The following is a 12,160-nucleotide window of genomic DNA, read 5'->3' as shown; positions in this document are numbered from 1 at the left end:
CGAGTGGTGAAGACGGTCTATGATGCCTTTTTAGGGCATCCAATCATTTGTATTATCCATTAAATGTCCTTATCGAATAGATTCGGAATGAGAAAGAATTAGTTCTTATCGTATTTTCAGTTGAAGAAATTAACCCTTAAAATTCTTCGGTTATTTTTTTTATCGAACTATATAATTATTTAATTTTTCAATTTATATAATAACTTCTCATATATATATATATATGACAATTAGAGAGAGTTCCACAATAAAACGAGAAGGTGGGTAAACGAGGATCACAATTATGCGCGTCTTCCTCGTACGATCATAGAATATAAGAAAACAACAAAACTTAGAAGATAATCATTAATGACTGATTCTTCTATAAATTAATAGTAGCTACTACCCGATGATCTTCTTTATTGCAGCTGACATGCAACATTCTGCATATCAAAACACAGGTTTTGTCACGCAACAATATATATATCAGATATAATCCAATTAGACCTAATGTTTACATCTTTTTAGGACCACCGGATTAAGAAAATTAAAGGTTAAAATTAATAGTAGGAAATGAAGTTTATATATGTAGTTGAGCCTAAGGTCCATTGTAGGAAGACTTACCTTGGGGCTAATTTGCAGAGGCTCTATAGCGGAAGGGAACTTGGCCGGACTCTATGTACTTGACATCGGCCACAAGAAGCTCGTAGTGCCTCTTAACTTCATCGGCAGTTTTTCCTCCGACAGCCTTGGCAATGTTGTACCATCGGTCGGGGGTGTCCTTGTCATAAACAGCCAAAGCCCTTTCGAAGTCTTTGTTTTGCTTGGCTGTCCATGAACCACACCCACGGGAGGACATTGAGGTCGATGCCATTTCTCCCCCCTCTTTTTGTATATCAGTGATGAAATAGGCTGCAGAGAAGGGTAGCTAATAGGACTGCAACCTAATGGATGATATGAACAAATGAGTTGGGAATGGCTGCTCTTTTATAGGCAGTGGAGGGGTATATAATATCAGTTGGCATAGAAATCTAGCAAAAAGGATTTGTAGAATTTAAGTGATTTGTCTCCTTTGGAACCACAGAAATCGTTGGAGGACCACGAGGAAGAAGAAAATGAAATGCAAGAGAATAAGTTCATATGTTTGTACCTCCAATGATGAGGATCCAGATTCATTCACCGACTTCCATCTTAGGCAGGCTCAACCAAATTGCTATAATTCCAAAGAATTTTTCATTGGTCCAAGCCACCGTTTGTTAAATATCACCCCAAAAAAAATCTCCTAAGGTGCAAAAAAGGGTGTATTACTCCCCATCTCTTCCTGTGTATAACTGCAGATAAGTTGAGCATTATGTGTAGTTTGTATCGTAAATTGAAGGGTCTAACTCTAATATCTTTCACTTAGAATATAAATCAAAATCAGGAAATGACACAAATTCTGGTGAGAGAGAGTTAAATATCTGGTTTGGAATAACTAGTCTAATCCCCAAAGCATCAGAATTTTTAAGGTGTGCAAGTTGATGAGTTAGAGTTCGCCCCAACCTATAGTGTCCTACCCCCTCTGCAAGTAGTCCATAGACTGCTGCAAAAGAATGAGGTTGTATATAAGAATACGTAGCCATGGAACAAACTAATCAAGTTGCAGGAGCTCATATTCATGTGATGATTGTTTGAAAATTACCCATGCATATGTGGAATCATTATCCTTCAATCTAATCTCTTCCTTTGAATTAATTTAGCAACTTCTAAATTCTAATGCAGGATTCTGATGGCCTCCACAACCACAGAACCAGGAATCTGCAACTTTATACTGAAGGGATAATTAAAACTCAGAAAGAATCCACTACAGTATTGCATTTCTGCATCAGCCGCAAAAGAACAAAATATCATTTCTTTAATTCTATTACAATCTTTATGATAACTTTATGATTCAATCCTTCCAAATTTGTAAAGTTTTAATATAATGATAAATTATATCTAATTTATCTTTTCACTACAAAAAGAATTTCCAGCTTTGTCCCTGGAATTCTTTTTGTGTTGCAGAGTTTTTTTTTTGAAAAAAAAGTAGTTATTGTTGTTAGCTGTTTTAATTGGATTAGAGGGACTAATTCCATAAAAAAAAATGTAAGGAGGGTTTATACAATTTGACCAAAGATGTGTGGTATATCAGGACACGATCCCCATGCAAATTGAATATAAATTAGTAATTACGTTGATTGCAGCCAAAGTGCATGTATGATGGTGATATCTGCTCTCTTTTCATGCAACTAATGAACTTTATCAATGTTCGGTAAAATGATTATACATAAATTTGGAATTTATATGAAATCTGTATTATAATTTATATATATAATTGGATATTCGTACATTGATTGGAATATTGGAAGATTCAGTGAGACTAAACTCAAGATATTGTGGACCAAATGATGCTAATGTGCTTGATGCTGATCTTTGTGGTGTCCTTCTCGTTGAAGTGCATATAAAAGTCAAGAGTGCCGGTTACTGTCTCTTTGTTCTTTATGCTGATCTTTGACACAAAATAGATTTTCTTCATAGACTAATGTAATATTCAACAACCAAGAACAACATGTTATGGGAGATTTATTAATTTATTAGACGTGTTATGGAGGTAGAGAAAAGTATGTCATAAACGTACAATTATTAAAAATTAAAAACAAAAGAAAAACAAAGGTATAATTTAAAGAAAAAATAAAAAATATAAACCCTAAAATATCAAATTAAAAATAGTTACACAAAATTTATATTTTTACTTTTAAAACACTAAAATATATTATACTTTGACCCAATACCGAAAACAACTCTTACATGTCCACTTAAGAGTCATTTATTATATTCAGGTAAACTCATTAAGACTCCAGATGTTGTTATCTCATCACAATCCATGAAACATGTAACTCGTACACGAAAATAATTCAAACATTGAATTAAAAAAATTAGTAGTACACACTTACTCTATTATATTTCACTTACATGCTTGCTTGAAGAAATTAATTATATTAGTTAAGGTATTTGTTCATAACATTTCTTAGTCATTGACAATGTACATACACCGTATAGACGCATCTGCTCGAACTCAGATCCTTTAAGAAGAACAGCATTTTCTTTTACCATTGAGGTCGTTCAATAGATTTTAATCCTCTCTTCTTTTATTATTTCTTTCTTTCTAGTGTGAGGGATATAATATAATATAAATTATTCAATCAACTAATAAATTAGATAGTCATAATGATACTAAAAAAATAATGTAATACGGATTATTTTTTTTATACAATATTTTATTTGAATAAATTGTAATATAATAAATTATTATTAATAAATTATCTTAATCGAGTTTTTCTTTTTCAATTCAATTTAGATATATAATTTTACAATTCGATTCAATTTCAATTTGTTCTTATGAAACTCGTTTGTTCCAAATAAAACCGGATTTAAAAAAATAAAAAAGTAATGATCTAAATTAAATTCATTTTGAATTTGGTACAAGACAAACTTAAATAAATCAAGTCTTAAAACTAATAAACAATATTATTTTTGTGAATTATATTAGTGTTATTGCACTCGGTTTAAGTTTGAAGTTTACTTTTTTTTGGATGTTGAGAAAATGGTAAAAAGTTAAAAATCTCAAAATCAAACTGAATTAAACCGAATCTAAATTTTCAGTTTTTATGACATTTGATTTCGGTTTCAGTTTTAATTTAAAAAAAGTGCATAGCACAGTTCAATTCATCTTTTATTAAAAAATCGAACTGAATTGAATACACCCCTGATTGGTGATAGATTTTTCCCCCTACCAGAATGGTTAAAATAGTGACAAATATGTCATTCAATTATACTTCTAATTCTTAAATATTGTTTGTAAAATTATTTTTTCTCTACCGATAATGTATTAAATAATAACATATATTATATAAATATTATTTACTTTTAAAAATATATTAAACAATAAATTTGGACGTGCTGTTTTATTAGTAGAAAATGAAAAAAGGATATATAACCCTTAAATTTTTTTATTATTATTTTTATCAAACTTTATAATTATTTAATTATTCCAAATAGAGAGTTTCATAACAAAAAGGAGGATGAGAAGCAAGGATCACAATTATGTGCATCTTCCTCGTACAATCATAGAAAAAAAGAAGACAACAAAAATTATAAGATAATCATTAATGGCCTATTCTTCTATAGATTAATACTATCTGATGATCATCTTTATCGTAGCTGACATGCAACATCCTTCCTACATATCAAAACAAAGGTTTAGTCACACAACAATATAGTATATACAGGGTAGAAAAAGCCCAGGAAGTTGCTATTTAAATGTACCTTTTATGGATAGTGTTAAGACAATGAGATATTTCTAATTGGTGTGCTGGCTTTCAAATGTAAGGTCCATTGTAGGAAGATTTACCTTGGGGCTAATTTGCAGAGGACCTATAGGGGAAGGGAACTTGACCGGACTCTATGTACTCGACATCCGCCACGAGCAGCTCGTAGTGCCTCTTAACTTCGTCGGCAGTTTTGCCTCCGACAGCCTTGGCAACGTTGTACCAACGGTCGGGGGTGTCCTTGTCATAAACAGCCAAAGCCCTTTCGAAGTCTTTGTTTTGCTTGGCTGTCCATGAACCACACCCACGGGAGGACATTGAGGTCGATGCCATTTCCCCCCTCTTTTTGTATATCAGTGATGAAATAGCACTGCAACCTAAGGGCTGATACGAGCAAATGAGTTGGGAATGGCTGCTCTTTTATAGGCAGTGGTGGGGTATATGATATCAGTTGGCGTAGAAATCTAGCATTGAGAATTTGTAGAATTTTAGTGATTTGTCTCCTTTGGAACCACATAAATTTTTGGAGGAAGAATAAGAAATGCAAGAGAATCAGTTCATATCTTTGTACCTCCAATGAAGAGGATCTAGATTCATTCACTGACTTCCATCTTAGGCAGGCTCAACCAAATTGCTATAATTTCAAAGAATCTTTTGTTGGCCCGAGCCACCATTTGTTAAATATCTCCAAATAACTATATCAAGTAATCTGCTAAGGTAAACCTATTAAGCGTCCTAGTGATTAAGGGAAGTGTTCAGGGATGGACTGAGAGAGAGGAGCGGGTGGGGCAGTTGCCTAAGGTGCAAAAGGGGACTCTTCCTTTGGAAAACTGCAGGTAACTTGAGCATTATTTGTAGTTCGTATCATAAAATGAAATGACGACTGTGAAAGTAATATCGTTTTTGATTAATCAACCTAATCTCTTTCACTCGGAATATAAACTCAAAATCAGGAAACGATACAACAATTCTGGGGATCGATTTAAATATCTGGTTTGGAATAACAAGTCAAATCCACAAAGCATCAGAATTCAAGAGGACGGTGGGATAACAACACACCATGAGTTTTGAAGCTGTGCAAGTTGATGAGCTAGAGTTCGCCCCAACCTATTAGGGTCCTACCCCCTCTGCAAGTAGTCCATTTAGTATCATATAGGCTAAAGAATTAGGTTGCTACAGTACAAGGACACATACAGTAATTTTACCGCTAACCAGAGAATCGTATATCGTTAACCCATTTGTTGTAGATAAGAATAGGGTATACCATAGAACAAACTAATCAAGATTGTCAAGTTGCAGGAATATTCATGGATGCTAAATTGCTAATAGTTCTTCTGCATGTGATGATTGGTTGAAAATTACCCATGCATATATGGAATCATTATCATTCAACCTAATCTCTTCTTTTGAATTTGGAGCATAATATTATGTTTTTGATTAATTTAACAAGTATTAATGCAGGATTCTGATGGCCTCTTCTTTATGAGTTAAAGAGAGTAATACAACAGACCCGGGAATCTGCAACTTTATACTCGAGGGATAACTAAAACTCGGAAAGAGTCCACTAAGATATTGCATATTTGCATCAGCCGCAAAAGAACAAAACATCATTTCTTTTGTGCCATTAATTCTGGTTTAATCCTTTACTTTTACTCTGACATCGCTTTTTTTCCCTTAAAAATGCCCTCTTGATTAATCATGTTGACATGCAGGGACGGCGCTAGGCAACAGCCAGGGGCCTTGGTACCCAAAAATGTGAAGTTTTCAATTAGTATAAATTGTAAAATTATATTTTTTAATAGAAGTAAAACTATAACTTGAACAAATAAATACGACTTGAATTTTGCATTTGAAAACTGAAGGGAACCTCTTAGGTGGGGAAGTCTAGAGGGAAACTAAAGGTATACAGGCTAATAGGGCAGAATATGCAAAAAAGGAAATGTTATATTGTGTCTAATTTTTACCAAAATATGTAAAAGAAATAATTCATGTCCAAATCGTTTTACATAGTCAACAAATAAAAAATCACTATAAACATTGACAATAATACATATTCTAGTGTGTTAGAGAACTAAAGATGATCAGATTAGATTAATTTGAATTTATTAAAGGAAATAAATTTATCTTTGCAGACAACTTATGTTTCGTAATTTAGAAAGGCAGTAACAATAGTCAATGAGGATACGACTTCACCAAATTTTTTTGACAAAGATGAAGAAGGCATAATGAGAGAATATTGAAGTGAAAAAAATGGAAAGAATTCTCGTTTTAATCATGATTGAAGAGGAGTATTGATAGTGAGATCTCAAAAGGTTCTTATGATCTTAGCTGATAGTATCAGACATTGATTCCTTGAATGCTTTGGCAAAGGTTTAACGATATTGCACATACACAAGAGAGCGGAATTAAAAAGATAATTAGGTTTTGCAAATGATTTCAAGTGGATATTATTTATATGACAGCGAGATTAATAAGCACAGAAGTGAAATGCAAAGAAGAAATTGTACTAATTCCATTCTAATGTTTCAAGGGATAAACGACAGATAAGCAGATGCATCGGTCAAAACAGGTAAAGAGAAACCAACCCACCCAGAACTTCAACAAAGAAGCATACAAACACCATCAAACCATAACACTAACAATCATTACTTATTCCATTTCTACTCCAAGGCCCAAGCCCAACTTAAACCCCAATACTTAAGACCTCCAGTTGCTTTCCGAGTCACCACCACCTCTTGAGTAACGGGAACCACCGTCACCGTATCCTCCTTCACGGCGTCCACCACCGTATCCGCCTCCTCCGTTTCCATATCCACCTTCTCGGCGTCCACCTCCACCATATCCTCCTTGGCGACCACCATATCCACCGCCACCACGGTTATATCCACCGTTTCCACCTCCAAAACCACCACCACCTCCGCTTTTACGGGACTGGGCTTCATTGACGGTGATATTCCTTCCGTCAAGATTTTGACCGTTCATTCCTTCGATAGCATCCTTCATTGATTTCTCATCACGGAAAGTAACGAATCCAAAGCCTCTTGATCTTCCAGTCTCACGATCATTAACGATCTAATAAAAAATCAAACATATAACCAATTAAATGGACAACATCACAAATAGAAATGAAAAAAATGCACTTGTTAGAATCGATCGATCTTCGGCCCAAGGCGATGAAGAAAGAACGTACCGATGAGAAAAATAAAAGAGAAGAGTAACAAGAAGAGTATCTAGTAACAAGTAACAAGTAGCAGTAACAAAAGAACAGATCAAGGATCACAGATCGAAGACATGAAAGCCCAGATCGGGTCGGATCGAGTCAGATCTGGAGTCCAATCTCAGCAACAAACGGACCTTCGAATCGACGATTTCACCGAAGGTACTGAAGGCTTCTTCGAGGGCCCGGTCATCGGTGGCCCATGCGAGCCCTCCGACAAAGCACCGGAACTCAACATCAGCAGCGGCCATGAGAGAAAATATTCAAAGAGAAAGGTCAGATATTTTGTGAAAAGCAGATATGAATTAAAATCCTGAGGCCTAAACCATTATTTTATAGGGAGAGTGGGAGGGTCGAAATTAGGGTTAACTGGATCTGGATGCCGCGAATTACGGCTAGTTTAACCATGGTTAAAAACTAGGATTGGGGGAAGTAATAAAAATAAACTATGGTTAGTTAAGTGGTGACCGAGTCAGATATGAGGCCCACAGTCACGTGATTTCTGAGTTGCTGCATTCAAAAATATCTCCTTCTGTACAAAAATATCTCTCACAGGCTGATTGCCTCTACTTGTCACCAAATGTTGTGGCGTTTTTAGGACGGCTCTTTAAATAAAATACACCATTTGATTTGAATTATTTACATTAAGTTACACATTAATAATTGAATCATTCAAATAATTTAATTTAAATATTATTTCAAATCAAGTTGAAATTGTTCATCTCTGTATTAATACATGAATATATTTTTTGTTTAATTGTCGATATTCATTAATTAATTAAATTAAATATTATAAAAATTGATTATAAAGTGAACTTTTTAACTTAATTTATTTTATCCATGACATTAAAACCTCTAACATTTCCTCATCTTAGTATACTAATTGGTTATTAATTGAATACATAAATATGAATTGCTTTGTTTTATCTCGCATATATATTTTAAGTAAAATTTATAATCCACAGAGTAATTACAGTGACAAATAATGATATGTTTTTCTGAGATAATCCAGATTCAAATAACACTATCTATGTGATGTATACGGATTTATTAAAACAAGAAATATAACATATATTATCATTAAATCACAACAAATACTAAAAAGGACTAAGTAAAAATCAATATTCAAAATACATTCAATAAAATATATAGAAAAATAAACACATATGAGTAGTTTTTACAATATTTATTGGAAAATTAATTAATTCTTAGAGAGACATATTTTAGTTGTATTGTAAAAATAAATAAACAAATGAAAAACATTTGGACTTGTGGGCAAGCTATTCATTTAAATTGGGTTGGGCCTAAGTTTAGCCCTCCTTTCTGTTTCTCACCATTGCTATGGCCTATTAATCAATCATACACACATTATTGTTTCCGCTGGGTTTATTTTTACTCCAAGACTCCCTGACTTAGAGTAACTGCAAAGGTTCGCCATCGTGTCCAACTCTCCCTATCTACCATTTTTAAAAATTATTAAAGTAGGAGCCTATTTAGTGGTCACAATGGTTAAAATCAATATTGAACAGTTGCGTATGTGAAGTGTGTGTTGTCAATGGTTAAAAAATATTCTTAATATATATTACTCTGTGTTTGCAAAGTGTGTATTGTCAATGGTTATTGTGGATTGGTTTAAGTTATAAATAGATCTCGAATTCGATGCTTTGTGTATGTAGAAAATCTCTGTTGAGAGATTCACTCACTAAAGTTAGATTTAAGATGTAAGTCTGTCCGAATTAATCATATAAAAACCATCAAAAAAAGAAAATCAAAATTTGAAATCTTTTAACGAGCAAGTGAGATTTGTTTCTCCCCTGCCATCAATGGGCAATTGATCATAAGTTGTGTGCTGTATTCAAATGATACCCAATTCCAATAATATCTCATAATTTCTAATTTATAAATCCGAATGGCAATATAAAAGGAAACAACTCTGCTTTCTTCGTACTCCCTTAAATATATCCATTGTTCATTAGCGGACACGTTCTCGTTGCCATCCACACACATTTTAAATTATGTTTGGTCCGATTAATGTAATAACTTTTTTTAAAAAGTATGTTTAGTAACATATACTGCCTTTTGAATTACTAATTTTTTAAATATTTATTAATTATGTATTTAATTTATGTTTATTTTTATATAATTATATTTCACGTCCTAATAATTTTTTGACAGATAATTTATTATATAAAATTAATACTCTATATACATCGAATTCAAATTAACTTCTCATAAATATTAAAAACATTATTTCTCGAAAAATTAAGTGAATAACAGCATGAAAGAAATCCAATCCACGTTCACCTCAGAAAAACTTATTCCAGTAAATAATATTAGAATGATCATATTTTGGGAAATAATTTTCGAAAGCAAAAGTCCATATTAGATTGAAACATAATAATAAAATAAAAATAAAAACATCACAATAGACCGACAGCAACTATAGTGGGCGGTTCGTGGGCCGACTATGATTTAATGATTATTGTTGTTTCAAACTTATTATAGTTGTTTTTGTTAAATATTGACCATTTGAATTATTATAGATTCACTAGAATCAAGCTGTTAGTTTAACGTCTTTAAGATAGACAAGTAAAGCAGGGAGGAATCGGTCAACGTCCAATACGTCTCTAAATATCCATGTCATTTTCAAATTCTAATCATTATTAAATCTTAAATTATTTAAGAAGGTTTTAATTTCTTTTGAATAGTAAGATATAATTATAATGTAATATTATTTAATTATTGATAATAATTATACTTACAGACACAATTGTTTAAATTCGAATCTTTTAAATAATTTTTTTTACTGTTAAGGTCGTTCAAACGTAATATTTTTTTAAATTACAAAAACTTTATTAAATGTATTTTAAACGTCCATTTTCTTTAGTTTATATGTGCAAATACTTTTTAAAATTATATTTATTACCGTCTTTTAGTCCTTGGTTATTTAGTTTTCAAACATATCTAAGAGACCATTGATAGCAACTTTTTCCTTAAAACTTTTATGGATGTCGACAATAACTTAATGATAATCAATAAAAATACACGCAGCTACGGCCGCAGTATTTCAGCGTAGGATATGTTGCTGCTGCTAAAACTTGAGCAACCATGGTGAAGCATTGAGGTGAGGGCGGCGCAGCTACCCTATATCAAATGTATCGTATTATGTTTATGCTTAACATACTTGCATACTCGTTCACATACATGTGTTGTTGTCTTAAATCTTTAATGTTAAGTTCATGTTTAACATACTTGTATACTCGTCTCATGTTGCATCTGTTGTGTGATATGTATCATCAAAATATATAAAGTTTAATGTATGAGATGATTATAAAATAATATATTTTATGAGCTTTCTGAATCAATTGGCAAGTACACATACAGGGGTGGAACTAAGAATTTATTAAGGTGGTGGTTAAAATATTTTTTTATTTTTCATAAATATATTTTTTAATTGAGGGGGTCGAGTAAAATTTTCTTTATTTATTTTTTTAAATATATATATATTTCAATATTAATTAATACTTTAAAAAAATTGGTGAGGGCCCAGGCTTCTCTCGGCTCCTGTGAAGTTTCGTCCATGTATACACTCCCTCTAGACGTAGTTACTCGAACTCAGAACTTATAAAGAGAAAAATATTTTTTTTATCATTGAAGCCACTTGATGAATTTCGAATTCTAATAGTTAATAGAAAAAACACTACATATAATAAAGTTATAGTATGAAGCAAAATTAAATCCGCAAGGGAGAAATCGGGTATTGTCTTAAAAATGCATCGGGTTGAGGTTACATTTGTTTTGGGGGTCGACATTGATGGAACATTATTATAGTTTGGTCAAAGATACTAAGCAGGGGACCTGAATAAGAGGCAGCCATTTCCCTGTCCTCTTATTTTGTTAATTGAGTATTGTCTTTTATTTTTATTTTGGGTAAAGTATACAAATAGTCCTCCTACTATAGGTGTTAATTTATTGAGTACTATAACTATTAAAAGTTACAAAATTATCTTTAGATTATAGGATGTTGTTTTGTTGAGTTTCATGACTATTAAAAGTTACAAAATAATCACTCCGCTATTATATGTTCTAAAGTCGCCCTCTTTCGTTAAAAATTTGATGTCCGTATGAGCAAAACGTTAATCTATTGATTGCCATATGATAAAATCATATTTTAATAATGTATATTGGCATTATCGTTGCTATCAAGCACTAACTCGCCATCATAATGTTTTAAGCATTATCTCGAAGACATAATGTAAATGGAGATTCGATCCATAAAAAATAGTTAGAATGATTTTATGATAAGATTTTAACATATCTGAGTCAATAAGTTGATATCCATCTCAGATGACTGTCCACTTTTTAAATGAAAAATGACAAGTTTAAAACATATGAATAGTCAAATGACAATTTTATAACTTTTAACAGTCGGATGACTTAACAAAGCAACACCCTATAATTGAGGGACCATTTTATAGCTTTCAATAGTCAAAGTACTCAACAAAGCAACACTCTATAATCATAGTCAAGGAAGGAACTTTATTTTTTATTAATAACAAAAGGTGAAGTTTATTTAGACAAACAGTGCAAAAAGAAAGAAATAGAAAAATAGGAAAAT

General features: G+C 32.2%; 3 protein-coding genes across 7 annotated transcripts; all 3 read right to left on the bottom strand.

Annotated features, from left to right (window-relative positions):
* Window positions 1-326: 326 nt before the first annotated feature.
* On the bottom strand, window positions 327-4,697 carry LOC120179410 (protein RADIALIS-like 1). 3 transcript variants are annotated; one of them, XM_039185014.1, is made up of 2 exons: window positions 4,409-4,697; window positions 327-422 (listed from the first exon to the last, which is right to left on the bottom strand). In XM_039185014.1, exon 1 carries the CDS (start codon window positions 4,656-4,658, stop codon window positions 4,416-4,418), a length of 243 nt encoding a protein of 80 aa, XP_039040945.1. In that variant the 5' UTR covers window positions 4,659-4,697; the 3' UTR covers window positions 327-422; window positions 4,409-4,415. The 3 variants fall into 3 exon arrangements, with proteins under 3 accessions (XP_039040945.1, XP_039040943.1, XP_039040946.1); XM_039185012.1 differs by lacking the exon at window positions 327-422 and adding an exon at window positions 4,161-4,233; XM_039185015.1 differs by lacking the exon at window positions 327-422 and adding an exon at window positions 4,177-4,237.
* LOC120179411 (protein RADIALIS-like 1) lies at window positions 378-909 on the bottom strand. The gene is made up of 2 exons (XM_039185016.1): window positions 604-909; window positions 378-422 (listed from the first exon to the last, which is right to left on the bottom strand). Exon 1 carries the CDS (start codon window positions 851-853, stop codon window positions 611-613), a length of 243 nt encoding a protein of 80 aa, XP_039040947.1. The 5' UTR covers window positions 854-909; the 3' UTR covers window positions 378-422; window positions 604-610.
* On the bottom strand, window positions 3,090-7,868 carry LOC120179409 (glycine-rich RNA-binding protein GRP1A-like). Of its 3 annotated transcripts, XM_039185011.1 has the most exons (5): window positions 7,680-7,868; window positions 7,193-7,397; window positions 7,009-7,120; window positions 5,858-5,868; window positions 3,090-3,101 (listed from the first exon to the last, which is right to left on the bottom strand). In XM_039185011.1, exons 1-3 carry the CDS (start codon window positions 7,791-7,793, stop codon window positions 7,023-7,025), a joined length of 417 nt encoding a protein of 138 aa, XP_039040942.1. In that variant the 5' UTR covers window positions 7,794-7,868; the 3' UTR covers window positions 3,090-3,101; window positions 5,858-5,868; window positions 7,009-7,022. The 3 variants fall into 3 exon arrangements, with proteins under 3 accessions (XP_039040942.1, XP_039040940.1, XP_039040941.1); XM_039185009.1 differs by having other exon boundaries at window positions 7,009-7,397; window positions 7,680-7,867; XM_039185010.1 differs by lacking the exons at window positions 3,090-3,101; window positions 5,858-5,868 and having other exon boundaries at window positions 6,809-7,397.
* Window positions 7,869-12,160: the final 4,292 nt, after the last annotated feature.

Source organism: Hibiscus syriacus, unplaced genomic scaffold (assembly GCF_006381635.1).
Source record: "Hibiscus syriacus cultivar Baekdansim isolate YM2019G1 unplaced genomic scaffold, ASM638163v2 tig00112411_pilon, whole genome shotgun sequence".
Classification (NCBI taxonomy): Eukaryota; Viridiplantae; Streptophyta; class Magnoliopsida; order Malvales; family Malvaceae; genus Hibiscus; species Hibiscus syriacus.
Note: the sequence above shows the minus strand (reverse complement) of the source record. Positions and strands in the feature narration are given on the sequence as shown.